The following is a 25,789-nucleotide window of genomic DNA, read 5'->3' on the forward strand; positions in this document are numbered from 1 at the left end:
AGGGCAAAGTGAAGAAGTCAAGGACAAAGGTCTCGGCCCGACAGAGGAGACCGTGTGGTACTGTCAGCAGAGCCCTGCGGACACAAGCAGTCTTCGGATGGGCAGGCAAACAGGTGTTCCTGTTGTGACATAGGTCAAACAGCTACAGGAAAATAGATACTGAAGGAAAAGTGTGCTGTGGGCAGGTGTCCACAGAGCTCTGTTCACGGTGGTAAACGGTGTCTGTCACTCCAGTGTCCGTGATGAGACAAATGGAGGACTCATTCTGTGGCGTAGCTACACAGTGGGATGCTGTGCAGCAGGAAACGGGAAACCATGAAGCTCTGGATGAGTGGAAGAACTCAGACATTAACAGCCCATGGGTAAGGAGATCCACAGATACTCTGGCATCCAAAACAGGTTAGTGGCTGGGGTGGGAGAAGAGAAAACAGGAAGTACTGATTAACAGGTACAGAATTTCCTTTTGTGATGATAAGAATGCTCTGGAATTGGATGCGTGGAGGTGGTTTGCACAGTGTTCTGAATGTACTTAGCACCACTGAAGTATACTTTAAATGGTTAAAAGGTAATATTTATGTTGTGTGTCTTTTACCACAACTAAGTAAAAAAGACAACCATCAGGACTACTGGTAACTCACAGCCATTCCCAGGAGAGACAATGCCGACACACCTCCCCTACGTAAAACTCCCAAGAGATGACAAGCGGTGGCCTTGCATTGAAAGCAGAAGCAGAAAAGGGAAGAGTGGCTCTAGAGCTGGGACAGATCTGATGGCCAGACCCGACTCAGCTCAGTCCTTTCAGGTACCATCTGTGTCCCGTGGGGAGGCAGGTGTGTAGGTGGCTTTAGTGACAATCACTATGACTACAGCAGGAAGCTCAATGACTGGGCGGGAGGTCTTAAGATCCATTGGTGGCTTGAAAAAGCTGAAGGACACATACCTAGGTGGCCTCCACAGGATGACCCCATCAGCAGGGTTGGGAAGCAGCTCCCCTTTGGCCAAGCCATGCTGACTCCGACCTCTCCCTGAGCTGCCTTTGTTCTCTTCCTGTACACACTGGGTCATGCCTGCGCCTAAGGTTCCACTGCAGCTTCAGATTGTCCTGCTTCTGCTTCACCCCACCTGCTCCTGTCCAGTGAACCAGCAAGTCAAGGTTATGGAATCTAGAAGACAAGACCAAACAGACTGCCCCTCGCACACATGGGAGCCCTGGAAAGATAGGTGTGGCCACTGTCTGGGAGACCACTGATCTTGGCATCTAGTGTGTGGCTTCCCCAGATCCACAGACTTATTCCAATACAGGGAACTATTCCCCAGATTATAAAACTATGGCTTCATTTCAATGAACGGAGCTGGTCGTGAAAGGGAATGCACAAAACGGCCATCTTTAATACTTAATCCCAAGACTGTGTAAATGTTACCATGGCAACTTCCTCGGACATTGTGGTTGTTCCTTGTCTATTGTTCAGCGACTTTGACCTTTTCCGAAGGAACTTGACATGTAGTTACCCACTTAGGCTTGGAGTCAGATTTCAGCTGAGCAGCCCTTCCAGCAAGCGGGTGACGGAAAGAGGACTCAGGATGGGGAAGGGGGTGAGAGGCTTTGCTTCAGAGGCTACCGGGTCACACAGCTCTGCACCCCACCTACATATCTCTCCCCAAGCACCCTTCCCTGCAACACCATCTGCTCTCTCTTCATCTTGGTTTTCTCATCTTTAGAATGAGCCCAATCATTCCTGTCCCAATAGAATGAGTGACAGGGTCTCTTGGATCCTATGTGCGGCTGGAAGATGACCTTGATTTCTGATCCTCTCACTTCCGGAGTGCCCTCTGCCTCCACAGCTGGTTCATCAGGTGCTGGGGTGGAGCCATGGTTCGCTGGTTACAGCTCAATAGTAGATAGACTACTTACAGAATGAGGAAGACTCTCTGTCAAGGGCTATGAAATGGAGCTGGGAGAGAGTCTTGTTGTGTAGCGCATTCTGGTCTTGAATTCACAGTCTTCCTGCCTCAACCCTCTAAGGTGCTGGGATGATAGACTTGTGCCACCATGTCTGCCTACCATAAATAATTTTTATATTAATTGCATGTTGAAATGATAAGATTTTGGATATCAAGAAGTAGATATTATTTAATGGGTATTAATGATATTAATTGATTATCTAGGTCGAATAAGATATATTATCTAAAACATTCTCACCTGCTTCTTTTTGTCAAATGAGATGGAGAAAACTTAAAATTACACATTTTATTTCTATGGGACCAGCCAAACCTAGAATGTTCTCAACATACCATTAGTTATGGCAAACTCTCACAATGTCATTTGTGCTCAAGTATGAAACAAACTTTTGGAATGAGATAATTACTGAGAACAGTGTGTTCTAAGAACCAAAAGTGCATCAAACTAGGGCTGGGGTGTAGCTTGGAGGTAGAGCACTCGCCTAGCCTGCCTGAGGCTCAGTCTGAGCCCAGGGCTGCAAGAAAGGGTTTTACAAAGTTACAGCCCATCGTGTTGGTTCTGGAGGCTTCCCAATGCAGACTTGTTAAGGGGCAGGGGTGTGGTGGTGTGGAGAAGGGGCTAGCTAAGCCTTGTGGCCTTTGCCAGGTTCGCTGCGACCCTGAGATCCAGGAGCTGCGGCAGTGGCAGAAGAAGCTGCGTGAGGACAAGCACATCCGCCAGCGTGTGAAGATCTTCTGGGCCAAGCAAGAGCAGAAATGTGAGTGGTGGGCTTCACACCCCACGTTTATTCCAGAAAAGGCTGATCCTTCACCTGAGCTCTAGAGGGAAACTCTCTTGGAGGCCTGCAGACTCTGTGTGTGTGTGTCCTGTTCGGCAGCTACAAAATCCACAGGATGTAATTTACACAGCCATTCCCCTCCCTCGAGGACAACTTCTGTGTCATCTAGCATCTGAGGGCTTTTATTTTCTATCTACGAGGCTCCAAGAACAGGCTGTGATTTGGGGAGCCATGTTATTGGCAGGGTGCACAGGTAATCACCATCCCCAACTCCTGCTGTCTGTCTCACCGTCAGTGGGTTTATTTCCATCTTTATTTCCACACAGGGCAATCCCGTGTGTCAGTCTGGCTGGGTCAGGGGATGCTCAGGTGGTTGGTGAGTGCTATTTCTGGGTAGATGGCTTTGAGGGTGTTTCTAGAAATCGGATGTGGATTTGAACTGGTAGGCTGAACAGATGGCTGCCTCTCCAGTGATGAGGACCTGAATAGAATAAAGGGTGAGAAGGGTTGGGTAAATGGCCTACATACACAGAATCCTGGTGTCCTGCCTCCCCTCTGGGTCTCCTGGGCCTTGGGCTTCAGATGTGGGCTGAACTCTCCAGCTCTCAAACCTCTGATCCACCTTGCCACATGTTTAGGCATGTTAACACACACACATGTACACACCCCTCCACACTCCTCCCCTACTTGCAGATGGTGGGGCTTCTGTGAACCAGTACTTTGTATTGCTAAATCCCCTTCTTTGTCTATGCATATATTTTTTATTGGAAAAAGAACATATCAATATGAACACCAGCATATTAATTATGGTGGAAGTTCTGTTTTCTTCCCCTCTTTGGCAGTTGTTTTTCTGTTTTTTCTACTGTGACTATATAGTAAGTTAAAGTTTAAAAATAAAAGAAAATGGGGGTGGAGCACTGGCGCAACTGTTCAGTCGGTGAAGGGCTTGCTGCCTAGGAGTAGGGACCTGAGATGGAACCCCAGCACCCAAGTACAAAGCCAGAAGCAGCAGTGTAAGATGGTAAGCCGATGCCATGGGTGGGGACAGCAGGGGCCTCTACAGCCTGCTGGTGAAACAGCCCAGCTTAACTGGTGAATTCTGGTTCAGTGGGAGACTCCTGTCTCTCAATAGATAAAGTTAGGAAGTGTCTGAGGAAGACAGCCACCATTTACATCTGGCCTCCACGTGCATGAGCACAGGTGTGTGCAATCCACGGGTGTGAACACATGTATCACACACACATGTGCACACACACATACATGCACACACACATACACAGGAACATGTACATGAGAAAGAAAAAAAAGAAGAGAAAGGACAGGATGGCAGGAAGGGGAGAAGGGAGAGAGGGAGGACAACTGAGGGAGGGAGGGAGAGAGAGACGTAAACAGCTTCAGCAATTACTTCTGTCCGACTGGCTCAGCCTGTGCCTTTCTTTAGCCCAACTGCCATTTCAGTTCAGTTCAGAACTGGGACTCAATCAGGGCTGTAATCAGTTTAAAGGTCACAGGAAACGCGGTACACCTATTTACTGTGCTGTTCTGTATTCTTTGGAGTTGATTGGCTGCTATTTGATTGGTGGGCTTGGCTTGCTGTGGAGCAGGAAGAATAGGGTGGACTGAGTGCCAGCAGGAGGGCAGAGGAGACCCTGCTTACTGTTCCCACCTTCTCACCTTGCAAGGGCTCCAAGACGCTCCCCTCTCGCAAGTCAGGGTCTTCAATAAATATGACCTATTATAATATAAACCTTAATATGGCCACATGCTAAACTGCCCTTTATGCAGAAACTCTGAAATAAAAAATTAAATCTAAAGACCATTTCCGGCTCATGGCCGGGGAAGGCAGGACAGGATTCACAACAGCAGAGCTGCCCCAGGACTCTCGCTGCCACTTCCATCCGTGTGGCCCTAACTAGCTGACTTCACTGGGCCTTAGTTCCCCCTTTCAGAATGGGACCAGCGATAAAGTTCCTGTCACATGCGGCTGTTAAAGGAGACTCATGGATGATCTTTAGCCTGACACACAGTGCCCGTGAATGTTCCACATTGTCACAATAGTGTTGTCGAGATATATGTGTGTTTTTCAGTGACTTGGGGTTCATTTTTTTTTGACTGATAGACATTAAACTCTGTGGGTTCCAAGTGGATTAGTGTTTATCTTATTCATTGCATTTCCCAAAGCTTCACGAAGATCAATGGTCTACACACACATATATATATTTGAAGTATGAAGCTTTTGGGCTTTACTTTACAGTAGAAGAAACAGAGGCCAGAAAGGTCTAAGGACTTGCCCATGTACCAGAGGGCTGGCTTAGTTGGTAAGGCACTTACCTGTGGACCAGAGGGCTGGCTCTGTTGGTACGGACTTGCCCATGTACCAGAGGGCTGGCTCAGTTGGTAAGGCACTTACCTGTGGACCAGAGGGCTGGCTCTGTTGGTACGGACTTGCCCATGTACCAGAGGGCTGGCTCAGTTGGTAAGGCACTTACCTGTGGACCAGAGGGCTGGCTCAGTTGATACGGACTTGCCCATGTACCAGAGGGCTGGCTTAGTTGGTAAGGCACTTACCTGTGGACCAGAGGGCTGGCTCTGTTGGTAAGACACTTGCCCATGGACCAGAGGGCTGGCTCAGTTGGTAAGGCACTTACCTGTGGACCAGAGGGCTGGCTCTGTTGGTAAGACACTTGCTCATGGACCAGAGGGCCGGCTCTGTTGGTAAGACACTTGCTCATGGACCAGAGGGCTGGCTCAGTTGATACGGACTTGCCCATGTACCAGAGGGCTGGCTTAGTTGGTAAGGCACTTACCTGTGGACCAGAGGGCCGGCTCTGTTGGTAAGACACTTGCTCATGGACCAGAGGGCTGGCTCAGTTGGTACGGACTTGCCCATGTACCAGAGGGCCGGCTCTGTTGGTAAGACACTTACCTGTGGACCAGAGGGCTGGCTCTGTTGGTAAGACACTTGCTCATGGACCAGAGGGCCGGCTCTGTTGGTAAGACACTTACCTGTGGACCAGAGGGCCGGCTCTGTTGGTAAGACACTTGCTCATGGACCAGAGGGCTGGCTCAGTTGGTACGGACTTGCCCATGTACCAGAGGGCTGGCTCTGTTGGTAAGACACTTACCTGTGGACCAGAGGGCTGGCTCTGTTGGTAAGACACTTGCTCATGGACCAGAGGGCCGGCTCTGTTGGTAAGGCACTTACCTGTGGACCAGAGGGCTGGCTCTGTTGGTAAGACACTTGCTCATGGACCAGAGGGCCGGCTCTATTGGTAAGACACTTGCTCATGGACCAGAGGGCCGGCTCTGTTGGTAAGACACTTACCTGTGGACCAGAGGGCCGGCTCTGTTGGTAAGACACTTACCTGTGGACCAGAGGGCCGGCTCTGTTGGTAAAACACTTACCTGTGGACCAGAGGGCCGGCTCTGTTGGTAAGACACTTACCTGTGGACCAGAGGGCCGGCTCTGTTGGTAAGACACTTACCTGTGGACCAGAGGGCCGGCTCTGTTGGTAAGACACTTGCTCATGGACCAGAGGGCTGGCTCTGTTGGTAAGACACTTGCCAAGCTTGTGTGAGGACCTGGATTTGAGCCCCAGACTCACATGAAAGTTGGGTGAGGTGGCACACACGAGTCATCCCAGTTCTGGGGAGGCTGAGAGAGAACCCCTGGGGCTTGTTGGCTAGCTGTTGTCAATCAGCGAGCTCCAGGTTCAGTGAGAGACCCTGCCTCCAAAATGAAGGTGGAGACTGACTGAGGAGGACACCTGGTGTCAACCTCTGCCCCACATGCATGAGCACACGCGTGGGTGAGCACCTCATGTGTGAGCAGTGGCGAGCTTATCGCCCCCACGCCTTTACTCGCTCATCTCCTAAGGCTTCCCCAGGGACCGATGCACAAAGCTCCCTATTCTCTTCACAGTGCTGTAGCTGTAACCCAGAGCTGCACGTCCTAGGCAGGCACCCCACTACCTAGTGGCACCCAGCCCTGAGAGCTGCTCCCCAAACTTCTCAGGAATCATCTTAAACAACACATGGCCATAGCCAGTTTCTTATCAGGGCATCAGAATTCTTGCTGTCTGGGTTTGTGTTGCCTGAGGTTTCCAGGTTGGGGCTGGATGAAGAGGAGCAGCATGTAGCCTGGTCCACCCTGCATGACGCAGAATTTCTTGCTTCCTTCAGGTGTCAACAAGCCAATCAGAAAACAGTATTTCTCTAGCCAAGATGACACAGGGATCATGCCCCAAAGACCTACTGTATGGCAGCTTTTGTCCTTTAGATTTGCCATTTAAAAAAAAAAAGAAAAGAAAAGAAAAGAAAAAAAGGGTAGTCATAGTAAGTGGCAATGGTTTGGGACTCCATTTAAAACTTCCCTGTGTGCAGATGTCAGACAATGTCACTCTAAGGTGTTGTCACCGTATGGTGCCATGATCTGGTGTTTACATGTGAGCAGCCTCCTGCAGACGCGACTCTCAGGGAGGAGCATCAGCTGTCCCCAGGCAGACTCCTGGTCATGTGCAGTTGGGTCTCAGGTTACACAGAGTCAGAGGCTACTGTCCCCAACAACATTCTCTTCCAGACAGAAACAGTGTGAAGTTCTCCTTTCACACTCCAGAAGGACAGGTGCACAGATTATTTTTAAATATGTGTCTTCAGAATTCCAGCCCAGGCAGTCCAAAGATGCCTTGAGATACGGTCAAAAGTCCCATCCCAAAGAATAGCATGTTTTTAGTTGTGTTCCGTCAGTGATTGGTTTCATATGTTCTCTGTATGTGAATGCCTCTCACTGAACCCAGTGGGCTCATGTTCCGGTGAGCACAAAGCCAAAGTAAACACAGCTGAGAAACCAAAGGGTAGAGAGGGGTTTACCTGCAGCAGGTGGGAAGGACACGGGAGTCACTTCCAGAGCCACGGTGCTCTCCCTGACCGAAGGAAGCATGGGAGTTTTATTCATAAAGCTTCTGCATATGCCTATGGGAAAACACCGTATGAGCAAGCATATTCCTGAGCATCTCCGTTTAAGGGCAGAGCTTAGGACGGGGAAGAAGGCGGGGCATATTTGGGGGCATCCTTAGCTTAAGCACATGAGTTAGAAAGTTTAAAATTAAAGATACAGGCACCTCTAGGCATGCTCAGCTAGAATAATGAATATGCTAGGCAGTTGCCTCTGGACATGCTCAGCTTTAAAAGTGTGTGTGTTCGCGCGCGCACGTGCATGTGTACCCGTTCATTTGTCTGTTTACAGGGGCGTGAGCATGTGTATAGGACAGGCTCAGCTTACGTTGCTTATGGTCTGGTGGTTTTGAGACAGGGTCTCTCATTTGCCCAAACTGGCCAAGCAGGCTGGACTGGCTAGCCAGAGAGACCCAGGGAGCCTTGGGGATCTGTCTGACTTTGTCTCCCAGTGCTGAATTACAGCTCTGGATTTTAAAATGTGGGTTCTGGGAGATCAAACTCAGGTCCCCATGCTTGCACTACAAGCATTTTACCCACTGAGCCATCTCCCCAGTTCCTAAAATATTTTATTTACAACAGTGGTTCTCATCCTTCCTAATTCTCTGACCCTTTGATACAGTCCCTCATGTTGTGGTGACCTTCAGCCATCAAATTATTTCATGCTACTTCATAACCATAATTTTTCTACTGTTATGATATTAATAAACATCTAATATGCAGAGAAAAAGGAAGAAAAGTAGACAGTTTGAGGTGCACTAGTACAGGTATTTGTTCCTAAGTGCTAGCCACACTTAGAGGCTGCATGTCCACATTTTACTTGGAAATCCAAGAGGGGAGCAGACCCAAACAAAAACAAAAATCATAGCAATTGTTTCCATAACACCAGAATCTATTGCATGCGCGCGCGCGTACACGCGCGCGCGCACACACACACACACACACACACACACACACACACACACACACACACACACACACACACACACACACACAAGGTAACTTTCTCATAAGATATATGCATTTTAAATATGAACAAATATGCTTGAAATGACTTTATCACTTTATATTTAGAAGAGAGAGTGGGGGTACAATCTGTCAAAGGAAGCGTCTTACCTCTTGTTTCCCACCTGCTCATTCCACATTCCAGTGGCTTGTGGCAGTCCCAGAAATACACAGTAACTTTAGGCAAATGTGGCAATTGACTTTTAAAATATTAAGGTTATAGAAATAAAAGCCACTGAATGCATCTGGCAAAATAGTATAAGGCCATAGCTGCTGAAGATGTATTTAAAATACCTCATGGACAAAAACTGTGTGTATTGGAGTATACTCAGGGTGCACAGCCTAACACTTTGGTTAAGGTAAAGACGCGTTGAGGGCCTTGTGTAGAGGCGCATGCCTTTAACCCAGCGCTCAGGAGACAGAGGCAGGTAGATCTCTGTGAGTTCAGGGCTAGCCTGGTCTGTACAGAGTGAGTTCCAGGTCAGCAAGGGCTAGGTAGAGAGATCTTTTTTCAGGAAATGAAAAAAAGAAATGTGTGATGTTTGCCACATTAAGAGAGCTAACCTAGCAGTGCAATCCACAGCTGCCATTTGAATGTGTGTGGTCGGGACACTTAAAATTTGCTTTCCTGTCAGATTTCCATGAAGAGTGGTGAACTCTGGTCAGGTGCTCCACTCCAGGTCCGCAGAGGTAGCTACTGTGTTAGAGAAGGTGTGCGCGCTCTCTTCAGCATGGAGGTTTCTTAGGGATAGGAGGAGGGAATACAGCCTGTAACATAACTTCCCATCCAGGAGAAGACAGAGCCTTTCCACGTATATTATGCAATGTTGATAATGACCTCCTCCTGTTCCCACAATAAATAGAAATACAGCTCTGAGCTTCCTAGAAGTCATGGCAACAATGGAAGCAGGGCTCCTGCCCTCACAGTTAAACCCATTTCTTGGAAGCACGCCTTCCTGAAGCTGAGATTTGATCTCACTGATAGAAAGGACTGTGTGGCACCCAGTGAGTGCTCTCCTTTCAGAGGCTGCAATTCTGACCCCTTTAGAGCGGCTGTTCCTCCCAGAGGGAAAGGGCAGCGGCCCAGAGCAAGACATGGGAGCCAAGGAAATTTCTTTTCATGGTGTGCCAAGCCTGGAGATTTTTCTATGGCTTCAAGAATATTCTTGGGCTGGAGATATAGTTCAATATTAAACACCCGTGCAACTTGTGAAAGGCCCTGGACTGATCCTCACTATAGGCAGGCACACACACATGTACACACACACTAATGAACACACAGGAGCACATACATGCATGTACATGCTTACACACATGGGAGTACACATGCACACATGGGCACACACACGCAGGAGTACGCATACATGCAAACACACACACAGGAGCACCATGTGAATTATCATTTATAGTGTTGTGTGGATTTATAGTCAGTGCCATCAACCCACTGTGGGATTTGGGGTGGGTGACGTCATCTTGATGATTCATTCCTCCTACATGTAAAATCAGAGTGATCATGCCTCGGTTATAATTCTAAATGAGGTCATTGTTTTGATAATGCTATGGCTCTTTATTAAGAAATATTTCTATAAATCTAAGTTGTCAATTTCAATTTAATCTTATTTATTTTTCTCTCTCGTCTTCTTGCGTTATATTCGTTCTTCACTTTAATCCACAAAACAAGTAAGAATTTGATTAAGAGACACCTAATGATTTCATGTCTTCCTTCCACCGGTTTTATTTTTAAGACTCCCAAGAGTGTGGGGCCGTTAGGATGACGTCACCTTTCACACAAGTAATCTTTTCCTTTAAAATTTGCAAAAATATGCAGAGCTGGGATATGCCTTCTCTCAAAATGCTTGCAGGCCCACACTGTCTGTTGGGATCAAAGTTCAGTCAGAGATGGTTTCCTTTTTTAATGGTTTGGCCCTGAAGTTTAATATCCTAAATTTGTTCATGCAAATGAACTCTCCCAACCTCCTTTGATTCTTCACCCATCCCCTGCCTTGTTAAAACCTTCTTCTTTGTACTTAGGAATGCAGAAGTCTCTTCTAAGATTTATAAACCCGGGGAAGACTGATGGCTGATAGAGAGGAGTCATTTGATGGGGTTTAGAATCACCATGGAAACAAACTCTGGGCATTTCTGAGAGGAATTCTGGAGGGAGGACCCATCCTAACTGTGGGTGATGTCATCACGTGGGCTGGGTTCTGGAGTGAATGAAAGGGACAGTGCCAGCTGAGGTACCAGCCTTACTTCCCTCTTGTGTCTCAGACTTCCGCAGTGACTTCTTCTGTCAGATAGACTGCAGCCGTGAGCCAAAAGGAACCCTTCTTTCTTTAGGTTGCTTTGTCAAGAGCTTTGTGATGGCAATGGGAAGAGTAACTAATATAACCTGATAGACAAGGTCTCCCATTTCCCAGCTGGCGACCTTGAGCAGTTGTCTTTTTTTTTAACTAATTAATTAATTTATTTATTTATTTATTAAAGATTTCTGTCTCTTCCCCGCCACCACCTCCCATTTCCCTCCCCTCCCCCTCCCCCAGTCAAGTCCCCCTCCCTCATCAGCCCAAAGAGCAATCAGGGTTCCTTGCCCTGTGGGAAGTCCAAGGACCACCCACCTCCATCCAGGTCTAGTAAGGTGAGCATCCAAACTGCCTAGACTCCCACAAAGCCAGTACGTGCAGTAGGATCAAAAACCCATTGCCATTGTTCTTGAGTTCTCAGTAGTCCTCATTGTCCGCTATGTTCAGCTAGTCCGGTTTTATCCCAGGCCTTTTCCGACCCAGGCCAGCTGGCCTTGGTGAGTTCCCCATAGAACATCCCCCTTGTCTCAATGTGTGGGTGCACCCCTCGCGGTCCTGAGTTCCTTGCTAGTGCTCTCTTTCCTTCTGCTCCTGATTTGGACCTTGAGATTTCTGTCCGGTGCTCCAGTGTGGGTCTCTGTCTCTGTCTCCTTGAGCAATTGTCTTAACCCCTCTGTGACTCCATCGGTACAGCAAGGAAATGGGAATGGTAATACTAACACTCCCCTCCACCCTAGAGGGGCTGCCTGGTCATTAACCCTGGACAATATGTAGCTTATATTAAGTGGTCAAAAAAGGAGGCTGTTATATCTTTAAACCAAGTGTTCAACAAATGGCGAAAGGGTGCTGTTGTTAAACAGTTTGGGTTTCTCCTGGAGCCAGAGTTCTGCCTCTTACTGATAGTGGAGTCACAAGCAAGTGACGCTTCCACCCGAGACTCAGTTTCCCCAGGTGACATGGAAAGAATTAGGAGCTGTTGCGGAAAGCCCCTGTGGTGATCACAGGGAGAGCATGTATGGTGTTGGATAGGCGACTGGTCCAGAGAGGATGGTAGATAACTGGTGTCTAGGCTTTAGTCAGATTTTAAAAGTCAGCAGCACATTGTGTTTTTATTGCTGATGTGTTTTTGGCTTTGTTGTGTGTGTGTGTGTGTGTGTGTGTGTTTGAACCTCAATTTCATTTACTCCAGAATGACTTCAAATTCCCTAAGTAGCTGAGGATGACCTTGAACTCCAGAACCTTCTGCCTCTACCTTCCCAAAGGACAGTGTTGATTCCAGGCAATTTCCTTGCAACTGTGGTTCTCAGTGCTACAAATGAGACCCTCCCGGGGAAGTTGTGTCAGGCTGTGTCCAGCCGGAGGCCAGGGAATGTGATGATGTGGGCTTATTCTTAGCAGAGAATAGGCTCTGGCCACATCAGCAAAGCCCGAATACTATGGATTAGCTGCGGGATCCCGGCAATGGCCGGGGATCTGAGACCTTCCTTTGTGAGGCCTTTTCGGTAATGCATTTCATGTGGATCAAAAACGAAGAGGATCTGAGTTTCTGGTCCAGCTCTGCAGTGTACCAGCTAGCCGGGCCTTGGATGGGATGAATCAGAAAATGTTTGTACCAGCAAAGCGGAGGGTTCCCCGGGTGCTTGCCTCCCAGCGGACAGGTCACAGGCATTGCTGCTGAGTGTGGGACTTCAGTCTCAGGGTTGAAGGGCGTCAGACGCTAACGGTGGCTAAGTCGGGGAGACTACAGTAAGGTAACTGAGGGCAGAGAAACTCTGGAAGCTTAGAGGTTGAAGGAGAGAAGGAGGGAGTGTGGGTTCAGTCCTGGGCTACATAAGAGAGTTTGGGGGTACTTTCTTAGCTTCAGACCCTGTGTGCCACCCCTAGCACCACAGAGACAGTTCAGAGAAAGGAATAGATGTGCTAAAGGAGAATTTTGAAGAGCGCATTACTTACTTGGGAAGGCAAGAAGCATACGTTTTGCAATATGGACCTATTCTGTCCCCACATTTGAGTCCATTACACCAGAGGTGACTCTTCTTAAGAGAAAGCTGGAGCTAATGGAAGGGTGGAGAGAAATCATGCTTGTCTGGCTTTGGCCTAGCCCACAGGATGGCACACTTAGACCCTTTGCTGCTACATGGTGGATGTCTGTGAAAGCGCCTGGTCCCCACAAAAGCTGAGTTTCTTAAATGCCTACTATGCTCCAGGCCTTCTACACACAGTACTTCCAAGGGGAGACGGGAGGAACTGTGTTGGAAGTTAAACCATTTGCCTCGGTCATGGCTGTGAAAGCAGCTGAAGAGGTAGGACTTTCTATAGAGGCAGGTCTCTCCACGAGACTCACAGCTTACCTGCCCATCAGACCAAGGACAGGAGGACCCGAGGGAGGGGTGGGCTTGATGCTCTTCCAGAGGGTACCCATCAGAGTCAGCGCAGATGTGACAGCAGCACTCCGAGAAGGGGCCAAAGACAGATGAACCTTGAAAACATTCTCTTACCAGCAAGAACTGGAGGCAGGAGGCTCCCGCTGCCCATGGTGAGGATGTGGCATGCCCAGAGCAGGCAGAATGTGGAGGGCCAAAGGCTCTTAATGGTTGTCTTAGGGCTGAGAGGGGCGAGAGTACTGGGGGAGGGGCTTCCTTCCCTTGCTACTATTAGACAAGGCCTCTTATAGCCCAGGATGATCTAGAACTCTCCATGTAGCCAAGGATCTTCCCTCCTCCTCGAAAGAAGTATTGGGACTATAGGCGTGTGTCATCATGCCTGGGTTTTCTTTTATTCTTTTCCTTTTCCTTTTCCTCCTCCTCCTCCCTCTGTTCCTTTTTTTTCCTTCCTTCCTCTGACAGGGTTTGATTTGTAGCCCAGAACTGCCTTAAACTCTCAGTTTTCCCATTCCAGCCTTCCAAGTTCAGGGATTGCAGGCATGCATCACCATGCTTGGCCAGGGCTAGTCTCTGGGGAACAAACTGTTGGAACATTAATAGTGTGCATGACTGTACAATTCTGTGAATTCGCGGAGGCCATTGAGTTGGCTGCTTTAAGAATGGGCTGTATGGCATGTGAACTCCATTCAGCATAAAGCTGCTCCATGCAGCAAAGCAGAAATGAAGGGGCCTGCGGTCTCTGCAGCAAGCAGGACGGCACATGCCATGCACAGCTGTGCATGCGTTCGCTTCCTCACCTCCACCAGTCCCTGATTCCTGTGCCTACTCAGAAGGCCCTGCAATGGCTGCCCCAACTCCCTCATCCATCTGTTTGACTTGCCCCATCCCTCCCCAACTTGTTTTATACCACGTCTGTTGGAGCTGGGGCTGTGTCTGCTTCACAGACCAGGAAAGAAAGAAATGTGGCCGCCTTTGACCTTGGCCACAGTGAAGGGTGTGGGAAGCTGACCCTGGATGGCTAGGCCTCCTGTCACTGGGCTTTGTGTCGACCATCTGCTGGGTTTTAGATAGAATTATGTCCATTCCTTTGTAAACTCCCTTTCCCTGTGTGGTCACCAAGAGCAATTTTTACCTGTTGAGTCCCTGCAGTTACCTAAGATTTTAGTTGTTTATTCTGTGTGTTGTCTATGGGGCCGCACTAGACGGTTATATCTCTGACATGGATGAACTGGTTTCTGTTCCTCCCTTCCCCTCCTCATCTCCCGTCCTCTTCCCCCACCTTCTCCTCCCTTTCCCATCCCCTTTCCTTCCATTAAGATTGAAGCACTCTACCACTGTGCTTCCGTCCTCAGCTCTGCCTCTTTTCTCTTTGATTTCTTTTCCTTCTGTTATTTGACCTGTGTATACTGAGGACCCCCCCCCCCATGTTTTGGACCCATTCTCCCTTAGCGGGGTGCTCTTTTTGTTCTCTACAGTGTCATTCCAGGAATTGATCTCCCCTTTTGTGATCCACAGTTTTTATAGTGGTGACAAGGGACGCATTCAGTGTGTGCTGGTCCTGAAGCAAGCACATCACTCGCAGCAATTCAGCTCGACCATCTGCACATAGTCCTCTAAAGCAGGTACAACTGATCACATCCGTGGATAAGGAAACTGAGCCACAGAGAGGCTACACGGTACACCCCAGGCCGCACTGCAAAGAGGCGGCCCCAGAGCCTCCCTCTCCCCTTATCGCTCCATTATGTGGCTGTCACCTGTGGAGAACTGATGGCATTTCCTACAGTGCAGTCAGGATCCAGCCTCTGAGTCCATTGCCAAGGGCACAAAGCACATGATTCTCTATGCCTATTGGCCTTAGAGAGCAACGATGCCACCTGCCAAGTGGCCCCACCACCCCCTCTGTGAGCTTATTGACTCACGGTATTCACCCCTACAATCTAAATTTAGAATCCAAACAGTTAATGTGTCTGCCAGTTTTTAGACCCGACTCTTGTTAGTCCGAGCTTGGATGTACTTAAAGGCATAGAGCTAAGGAGGCTGGAGCTCCAAAGCACAGAGCGGTTCCTTTCCCTATACTTCAACACTTGCCCACTCGCCAGAGCAGTGAGGTCTCATCGTGAGAAAGAGAAACGAAAACATGGAAGCTCTTAGGCTCCACTTGCTCTTCTGTTACCATACAGGAAAACCATTTGAGCAGGAGGCCTCAGTTTACCCTCAGGTAATAGTATGTGAACGTGACTGTCACTCAGTATTATCTGCGAGATTACAGCCGTTGTAGTGGGTGTCAAAGGGCACATCACTGTTGTTTGACGACTAATGCTGTTGAGGATCTTTTCTGAGTGTGTTCACCTTAGTTTATCTTCTCTGGAGAAATATAAGTACAAAACCTTTGTCCCTTTAAATTATATTAATTAGTAAAAGTTTGTGTGGGTGCGTGCATGTGTGTGTTTTCACATTCAAGTCCCTTATCAAATACACGATGTCAGTTCTGTAGGATATCTTTTCTCCCTTGCTCTTTGCTTTTCATATTTGTGGTTTATGTGTTTGTCTGAACAGGGCCTCATTACACAGCCCTGGCTAGATGGCAGCTCACTCTGTGCACCAGGTTGGCCTTGAACCTTCTGCTGCCTTCCCACCTTCCACAGCCTGGTCTGGCCTGGAGCTCCTGTGTACGCAGCCCAGGCTGCCTTAGTCTCCCTCTGTTGGGATCTCAGGCATGTGCCACCACACCTGACTGGACTCAGTTTTTCATGTTTGCATAAGGTCAGGGTCCAACTTCATTCTTTTGCTTGTGGCCATTTGGCTAGCAACATTTATTCAAGAAACTCCTTCTTCCCCAATAAATGTCTTCGCATCCTTGTTGAAAGTCAGCTAACTGTGGCTAGAAAGGTTTGTTGGGTCATTCACTTTGATTCCATTGACTTAGATGTCTGTGTTAAGATTTCTTCTTCTTCTTCTTCTTCTTCTTCTTCTTCTTCTTCTTCTTCTTCTTCTTCTTCTTCTTCTTCTTCTTCTTCTTCTTCCTCTTCCTCCTCCTCCTCCTCCTCCTCCTCCTCCTCCTCCTCCTCCTCCTCCTCCTCCTCCTCCTTCTCCTCCTCCTGATGGAGACCCGAAAAAAAGCAGTTTAAGGGGGAAGAATTTCTTCTGGATCATGATTTACAAGGTTTTAGCCCATCGTGGTAGGAAGTGTGCAGTTTACATCATGGTAGCCAAGAAGCAGAGAGAGAAGAATGGAGAGAGAAAAATAGCAGTAGCAGGCGTCCTTCCTTCATCTCCTGAGGCTCCAAGCATGAAGGATGATGCCACCACACACAGGGCTGGTCTTACCCGTGAGTTGGTCTCTAGAAACATGCACAGACTTGCCCAGCAGAGTGCTTTGCTAGTCTCCTAGGGATTTCTGAGTCCAGTGGAGTTGATGGTCAGGATAACCCATTACCTTACAATGTCTATCCATTCCCAGGCAATACCACCCAAGTTTTAAAATCAGCAAGTGTGAGCTCTCCTACTTTATTTATTTATTTTTGATAATGGGGATTGAACCTAGGTCCTCACACATGCTAAAGCACATTCCACCACTGAGCAATACCCCAACTCTGTCCTTGCTTCCCCTGAGATGGTTTGGCTCTTGTGGATCCCGTGGGTTTCCAGCCACCATGCCTCCCGTCAGTTTCTGTGAAGATATGCTCTATCTTTAATGTTATATCCACGGGACTGTATTCTAGGGCAGTTATTTTCACATGTTTCTTTTCTGTCTCGGTTTTGTTCCTTTAACCCTGTGTTATAAACATTGCCCCCTGATGACCAGCTTCTCTCACGTGGGCTTGGCTACATGACCTGGTTGCCTTCCCACTGATATTTCTGAATCTCTACATGTTAGTCATGCTCTTGCTCCATTCCCCAACCTAGGAGTGCATTTGGGTCAGTGTCTTGGGAGATAACCCCAGAAATGACCTTAGAGGAGTTTAGTTTCCTCTGTAAACCACTGAAGACATTTTCCCATGTTAACACTATTACCCTTCTAATTCAGATTTTGATGCAATATCCCTAACATCATTGAAAACAGTAAAAGCAAGCAAAACCCCAGGGAGTCAGACCTCACTCTTGCATCTTAGAGAAGTCGCTAATTTTGCTAGATGGCTCAGCAGGTAAAGACATTGAGCCTGATGACACTGCATCCTATTTCCAGACACACATGGTGGAAGGAGAGACCAACTCCAGAAAGTTGTCCTCTGACCTCCACTTAAGCATACAGTGTGTCACATGGTCATTGTAATGACAATAGAATTCCATGTATATGAGACATTTGTCTTGAACTGGCTTTTTCACAATTCTGAAACCTGGACAACAGTGGCTGAATGTGTTTGAGATGTCTCAGGAGGATTCTAGGCGTCACACGACGAGATGGACTGTGCTAAGAGGTCTGTTAGTTTCATTGATAAAAGAGAAGTCTGAGGTGTCCTTAGTTACAAGAGATGGAGGACAGAGACAGGGAGATATAAAGAAAATGGTCAGTGAGTGTTCATTGGCCAAAGCTAACAAACAAAGGCCCACTCTTCTGCAAGTGTCCTAACAGCAGCAGAACTTAGAATTCTAAGAGAATGACTCTCAGGTACGGTACCTCCATCTCCTGCTTATGGATAAACTCTCCAGACTCTGGATCCTAAACCATCCAGAAGCAAGAAGCACCTCTCCTGACTGGACGGTCTGTCCCCAAACTTGACCCACTTGCATTTTCTGCAACCCCTAGTCTCTAACCAGTGTAAACTCAGTGTAAAAAAATGTGTGCTTTACTTGCCCCAAATTTCATCCTAAGAGTAGGGGCAGCATCAGGCCCTAGGCTTAGGGTGCATCCAAGGGAGGAAGCAATCCAGCTGCCTTCCCGAGCTCCTGCCTCTGTGATGGATGGAAGCCTGTATCTGTGAGCCAAAATCCACCCATCCTTCTCTAAGTGGCTTTGGTCTGGATGTTGTGTCAGAGTGGCAGGAAAGGTAACTAATACAGATGACTTGGTAGCAGCTCCCTGCACTGAAGTACTGAGGAGACACAGGAGAGATAAGACATCCCTTTGAAGGATGTGAGATTATGTGGAGATACATGGGTTCCTCACATAAGTGAGTGACGATATTTACATTTTCCTCCCAGGGTACTGGGGGGTCCCTTAAAAGGAACTCAGTATTTGAGACCTTGGAATGTTAATCTTATCCCCTTCTGATGTCTGATGAGTCTGGTTTCTGAGTTTTAGGATTTCTTGATCTGAGCCATCTGCCCTGAGGTCAGAGTCAACCATCAAGAGGAGTGAGTGGAGGCTGGGGGTGTAGTTCAGTGGATAGAGTGCTGGCCTAGACTCCATCCCCAGTACTGCACAAAATTAGGCCATGGCTCATGCCTGTGGTTCCAGCACAGGAAAGGTAGAAGCAGGAATGTCAGAAGTTCAAGGCCATTCTCAACCACATAGTGAGCCTGGGACATATGATACTCTGATTCAAAAGAAAAAAAGGCAAGCAAATACTGCCTCCAAAGCCCTGAGAGAGGTAGAAGTGGTTATCTACGCCTTGCTGTGCTTGTGGAGATGTTCAGATGTGGTGGAAGTGGTTATCTACGGCCTTGCTGTGCTTGTGGAGATGTTCAGGTGCACGCGGTCTTTGTTTGCACTGCTCTTCAGGCAGTGTGTAGTATGCATAGCTTCTGGCAGGCTGTGGATACGCCGCCACACTGCAGACTCTCTCGGGATGCCTAGAATGTTTCTAAAGGCTCACTCTTGGCTCTGGCAGCTGAGAATGCAGCGCTAAATAAAAAGCCCCAGGCCATGGCTGACTGGGCTGGCTTGTATTCATTCATGCCCAGGACTCGCTGAGTTCTGAAAGACACCAACTCTCGGGGGACAGACAGTGTAGTAGGTGGCGAAATTCTAGTCTTCATGCAGTTTAACTAATTGTAAATTGGGGCTTCCTGTCTATGGTGAGATATAAAAAGAAGGTATTAACAAGTATAGACATAAATCCACACGAATGACACATAGACCGAAGCTTGCCCAAGAATCTAAAGAAAATGTGTTGAAATATTGGTTTTAAGTGCTACATTTTCCATTTCTCCTATGGTAAGTGAATTCTTCATGCAATCCAGAAATGTTTTATTGAGTATTCACCACATGCTGTGCAGTAGGTGCCATCATGTGTCAATCTTTGCACTATTACCTATATTAGTTAGGTTTATCATCCTGCGACTGTTAGAAAATACCCGAGGAAATCAGCTTACAAAGAGAAAAGGTTTTCCTGGTTCATAACTTGAGAGTTCCATCTGGGGTCAGTTGTTCCTGTTGTGTTGGGCCTGTGGTGAGGCAAAGCATCATGTGGTAGGGCAAACCTGGCTGGATATAAAAGAGAAAGAAAATGATGGGCCAGGGTGCCCATAGCTGCCCAGGGATATGCCCTAGTGACCTAATGTCCTTTTTTCCAGACCTCACCTCCTGAAGGCTGAATTACCTCCAAAGAGAGCCATGGGCTGGGGCCCGGGTCTTTGGGACAATACTTATCCAACTGTAGCATGTTACCGTATGGATGAGGGAACAGGGCTTCTATGACTTGAGAGACTTGTTTGGGTTCCCTGGTGACGGACAGTGGGATTCCAAGCCAGACCTCCTTCCCTCTGGTGTGCTTAGCAACTAAGTCCTCCTTGGGGGACTCCACCATGGCTTTGATGGTGTGTTTTCTTTCCCTCCACTCCTATGAGAGTAAGCCTTTGGGGCTGAGACTGTAGCTCAGTTGGTAGAAAACTTGCCTAGCAAGCAATAAGGTCCTAGGTTCGATCCCAGCACTGTCCAAAGTTCCAGGAATCATGATTCTCCCCAGGGTTCTGTCTGTCTCAGTGTAACCAGCCTTGCCACCCCAAGCCCAAGTGTGCCTGTGTGCGATGCTGCCTCCACTGAGACACAGCTGTGAGGTAGCTTTGGGGGCACTGTTTAGAAGTCAACAGCAGAAAACTGCAATTAACCCATCCTTAGCTTGTCAGGGCCTCCATCCCATTGCTGTGCGGCTTCCAGGTTGCTCAGCTCTCCTAACAATAACACAGCCCAACATCTGGCACTGTCGGGAGAAGGAGGTAAACCTATGGGTCACTGACGTTTACGTGAAAAGCCAGTATTATTGCTCTGCAGAAGGAGCAGTTCCCTGATTTCCTCTTCTGCTGTGGGGACAAGAGAGCATGGGGCTTTCTTTTTTATTTCCAATTTTTTCCTGTATTCTTCAAATTTTCTAAAACTATATGTTGCTTTTATATGAGAGAATATTTTCTCTTAGAAAATCAGCTATTAGCCGGGCGGTGGTGGCGCACGCCTTTAATCCCAGCACTTGGGAGGCAGAGGCAGGCGGATCTCTGTGAGTTCGAGACCAGCCTGGTCTACAAGAGCTAGTTCCAGGACAGGCTCCAAAACCACAGAGAAACCCTGTCTTGAAAAACCAAAAAAAAAATAAAGAGAAAATCAGCTATTTTGGAAGAGCAGGGGGTCAGGGGAAGAGGAAAGAGGACAGAGGGTGAATGAGCAGAGCACACTGTATACGAGCATGAAAATGTCCAGAGTCAACCTGCTGTTCGTACAGTTAATACATGCTAATACGAGAAGAAAAATTAGTCCAGTAAGACAAACATTAAATCTGGGTAATAATTTATAATCTCCTCCATGTTCCTAATCTGGCCCTGATTCTGACTCTAAGGAATATGAAGTCTTAGACTGTATGGTTTTCTCTTTCTTGTCTTGTTTTACTACATGGCTCTCACTACATGGCCTAAGCTCCCCTTGAACTCATGGCCTTCCTGTCACAGTCTCCTCAGTGTTGGCTCGTGCCATCATGCCCAGGAAGCCCGTGGGATTGCTTACACCCAGATGGATGCCCTTGAGAACCTTGCCTGTCCATCCACACAGTTCTGTGACTTTGGGCAAGCCACTGACCGTCCCTTTGCTTCCATCTTCCAGTCAGCACAGCTGTCTCTCAGAGCATCTGTGAGGACAACGTGAAGGGACAGATAGGCAGAGAACTCTAGGCAGTGCCCAGCACCGCTCGTGATGTCTATTCACTGCTAAACTCAGAGTCACCGGTGGCATATGTAGGGTCCTCAGGACCTGCTGAGGCCTGTAACATTTTTGTTTTGTTTTGTTTTAAGACAAGGACCCCTTTGTAGCTCAGGCTTGGAGTGGAGCTTGTGGTCCTCATGCCTCAGTCTCCCAAGAACTGAGACTGCAGCCGTAAGCACTGTGTGACTCTTGGCCTTGGGTCTTACAAGATCTTCAGATTTATTACACTCAATCTTCTCTTCCCCAGTTTTCCAATTTTATTTTATTTTATATTATATATACTTATTTAAAGCTGTCAACTTTTCATCTAACTTCCCATTTTTTCTTTTTAAAATTTTTTTGACAATTTCTTCTTGCATAAGGGACTTTGTGTTCATGTCCCCCACCTCATTCCTTCCTCATATTCCTTCTCCCACCCTCGTCGACCCTTTCTCTATTCTAGATGGTCCTGCTTCTACTTTGATGTCTCACCTTTTGTTTTGGGGACAGGGTTTCTCTGTGTAGTCCTGGCTGTCCTGGAACCAACTCTGTAGATCAGGCTGGACTCAAACTCATAGAGATCTGCCTGTCTCTGTCTCCCAAGTACTGGGATTAAAGGTGTGCACCTCACTTTTGTGTGTGTGCAGCCTTATGCAAGTGGTTATGGTGACTGCAAATGTCTTGCCATGTCCAGAAGACCACATCCTGTAGTGTTCCTCCCCACCCTCGGGCTCTGACGGTCTTCCCACCCCCTCTTCCAAGATGTTTTCTGGCCTGGGAACGGGTGATATAGATGTCCCATTTAGGGCTGGGAACTCCACATACTTTTATTCCCCACAGTTTGATAAGTTATTAGACTTTGCTTTGACCATTGCCCACTCCTGAAAGAGGCTTCTCTGACTTCAAGTTGCAGCGGAGTGTTAGGAACAAACATTAATATGCAGGAAGCCCTTGAGCTATGCTTACATTAACAAAGCACCAGTAGTAAGATTTCCCGGGAGGACCTGTGTCCTCCCTAGCTATAGGCTTTTGCCCAGTCTCTACTACCAGGCATGTGTTCCCTCTTGGGGAGCAGACTTCAGTTCCAATCAGGAAGTGGTTGGTTGCCCTGGTTCTATGATGTCACTGTTGTGCCTGTGGGCATATCTTGGCTGGCAGGTTGGTATTATTGAACATGAGTTCCTAAGCTGAGTTAGATCACTGATAACCTTTTCTCCCCAGCAACTTTCATGGCACTGGACATGCTGGTCAGCGGGTGCAACACTGCCAGCTCTGTCCTCGCTTGATTTCATGGTGTCCTGGAGCCAAAGTGAGTGCTGTCTTCACCCACAGGATCTTACCATTTAGTTCCGGTGGCCAATCAAGAGCACTGGCGATAGCCCGTGTTGTTTTGGGCGATCTCTGGCTAACAACTCCCAACCTCCGGCGCTGGATTTGGATTTTAAAACCTATGACTTCTATTTTTTTGTGGGTGAGGTGATTTACAGAGGGTGTGCCAGTCATCACATTCCGTGCACTGAGCTCCTGCTTATGTTTACACCACATAACTACCACCTGGATTCAGATGAGAACATGTCAGGCACCCAGCAGGCTCCTCCAGGCCCCTCTCCCCACTACAGAATCTTTCCTCTGACTTCAATATTCACAGGAAAATTTGCTTAGCCTCAAATTTTCTGTTACTCAAAAACACAGCAGCAAACCTTTTTTGTGTGATTTCTTCTGCTGAACCTTCTGCCTGGGAGGTTCAGCTTTACCATCAGAGAACATTAGATGACTCTCTATTGCTGTGACATTTCTTCTGAGTATCTCACAGTTTGTATACCCATCAACTCATTGATGGGCACTTGGGTTGTATTCTGTTGGGGCCCTTGTAAGAAATGCTGGTACTTTGCCTGCTGTTGGCACTCTTCTGGCTGTGGATTTTTATTGGCACCTATGAAACTGCTGATTAAGGGGATGTTAACTTGACAGAATAGTCTTTACATGCCAAGCACTTGTGCCTGGAAGGGAATCAGAGATGACCCGTGACAAAACACAAATTTGATTAGAACATTCCAGAACAACTACCTGCTTCTGCCACCCTCACTTATTGTGTATATTGAGTCTCCTGTGGATCCTTTTGTTCGGCACCTAGGGTGCCCTCGAACTTGTGATCCACCCTTCTTAGCCTTCCAAGTACAAGGATTCTAGACATGCACTTTTAATATCAGCTTGTGTAATGCATTTCCATAGGGTTCCTTTAGAAAGAATATTCAGCCTAGGGGCCGGGGAGATGGCTCAGTCAGGGAAGTACTCGATGTAGAAACATGAGTTTGGTCTCTGGCACTCACATAAAATCCATGCAGGGCAGTGTGAGCCTATAAACCCAGCACTGGAGAGGTAGAGACAAGAGGATCCCGGGGATGGGGGTTGCTGGCCAGCCAATCCAGCTGAATCAGTGAGTCCAGGACAGGTGAGTGATCCTGTCTCAAAAACTGAGGTAGTGAGCAATTGAGGGAGACTCAGAATATTGACCCCTGGCCTCCACATATGTGAGCCCACACCTGAAAATCACATATGTACTTATACACATGCCCACATGAACATGTATGTACACTACACATGATTGAATAAATAGAAGGAAAATAATGTTCATGCAACTGAATAGCAACCCAAACACTCTTGTTGTGGGACATCGAGGGGAATGAAAATTCACGTGTCCTCCTTTCATTTCGTCTTTGTTACATTTTCTTTCTCTTTTTTAAACAGAGCGAGAGCCGGAGTGATGACTGAGCAGAGGCCCGGGCTCTAATTTTGTGGGTAATGCCTGTGATTTTGCACAAGGCAGGCACACGGAAGGGGTAGACTACAGAGACTTCACAGCAATGAGTGCAAAGTGGGAGCCACTTGTTCTAAAAGGAGACCAGGACCTTTTATATTTAGAGAAGTGGTGTGTGTGTGTGTGGGGGGGGGATCTAGCTTCTACCTCCCGTCCACCTTCCCGTTGGGGGAATTATCGTGGGCGGCTTCTGACACTAGCAGATGGCATCTTTGTACCACCCCTGTCCCCTCCGAGATGTTAACTTGGCACCCAGCAAATTCAAATTGATAGGAAATGTGCCCACCATGTTTTCTTTGTGACTTCCTTCTTTTTTCTCAAACCTAGAGGATCCTTACAGTGACCAGGTGCCCAACGGTCATTGTCTTTTCTGCTGTGGTAAAATGGCCTGACCAGAGCACCTTAAGGGAGAAAGGGCTTGTTCTGGCTCACAGTTCAAGCGCACAGTGAACCAAGGCACGGAAGTCAGGGTGGCAGGAGCAGGTGACTTTGCCCCCTAGGTGGGAGGCAGAGAGCAACAGATGCATGCTGCAGCCTACTTTCTCCTTTTATGTGTAGTCCAGGATCTCCTGCCCGGGAGTGCTCTTATCCACAGTGGGGAGGTCTCACGCTCGCTTCAGTAACTTAAGATACTCGCCCATAAGTTCGCCCAGAGGGCTCCTACCCCAGGCCATTCGGGGTTTCAAGTAGACAACTGAGATTGACCATTGCAGGAATCATTTCCCAGTTGCTGGATGCTTGGACTACTCTTGGGCTCTCTGCCATTATGAACGTCCATTTGCTCCAGCATATGGAAGCTGCACCTTTTATTAGAGGAATCTTTGTTGCCCTAGTGGGAAACGTGTGAGACTTTGTTCCTGTTGTGGAAAAGGATACACATACAGAGGTCAGACCACCCACAGTATGAGCTCATACAAATCACCTCAGCTGTCTGTGTCCTCAGTTTCTCTGTCTGTGAAATCAGAGAAGAAAACAGCCCTTAACCTCACAAGACATGTCAAGTCTTCAATAAGAACCATAGAAATGTTTATTTTTGTTTTTGTTTTTTCGAGACAGGGTTTCTTTGTGTAACCACTCTGACTGTCCTGGAACTCACTTTGTCCACCAGGCTGGCCTCAAACTCACAGAGATCAGCCTGTCTCTGCCTCCTGAGTGCTGGGATTAAAGGTGTGCACCACCACCGGCCATCTAGAAATGTTTATTTTTATTATTTATACTGGAAAATGGGCTTTGAAGAAGTAAAATAAAAACGAACTTTGGGCCAGCTGCAGCACTGGGGAGCAGGCCCCTCATTCATCTGGACAGCACAGTGGAGCTGGCGCTGCTGATGGGGCATGGATGAGCTGGATCTGGCCCTGTTCCACATCTGCCATATGACAGCGTGGCCAGGCGGGGTGGGGAATGCCGTTCTCCCTCTATTCCTGAGGTGGGGGGAGGAGAACTGGCCCAAGGTCCTAAGAGTGGGAGAGCTGTCCCTGCCCCTCAGCAGCTGCATCTCTTGGGAGAGTGGTCCTTGCACCTCACCTGGGCCACATTAGCTG

At 47.8% G+C, this 25,789-nt stretch overlaps 2 protein-coding genes across 2 annotated transcripts in view; one reads left to right on the plus strand and one right to left on the minus strand.

The window, feature by feature from the left end:
• Window positions 1-25,789, plus strand: part of Iqck (IQ motif containing K) — a 132,548-nt gene that overhangs the window by 99,349 nt on the left and 7,410 nt on the right. The window contains exon 8 of the mRNA XM_075972025.1: window positions 2,606-2,717. Coding sequence (XP_075828140.1) covers window positions 2,606-2,717 — 112 coding nt within the window. The remainder of the gene's footprint in view (window positions 1-2,605; window positions 2,718-25,789) is intronic.
• Gprc5b (G protein-coupled receptor class C group 5 member B) overlaps window positions 19,645-25,789 on the minus strand; it is a 35,450-nt gene continuing 29,305 nt past the window's right edge. The window contains exons 4-5 of the transcript XR_012910597.1: window positions 21,286-21,377; window positions 19,645-19,750 (exon numbers count right to left, since the gene is read on the minus strand). The gene's annotated coding sequence lies outside the window, so the exon portion shown is untranslated. The remainder of the gene's footprint in view (window positions 19,751-21,285; window positions 21,378-25,789) is intronic.

The sequence above is a fragment of the Microtus pennsylvanicus genome, chromosome 5 (assembly GCF_037038515.1).
Source record: "Microtus pennsylvanicus isolate mMicPen1 chromosome 5, mMicPen1.hap1, whole genome shotgun sequence".
NCBI lineage: Eukaryota > Metazoa > Chordata > Mammalia > Rodentia > Cricetidae > Microtus > Microtus pennsylvanicus.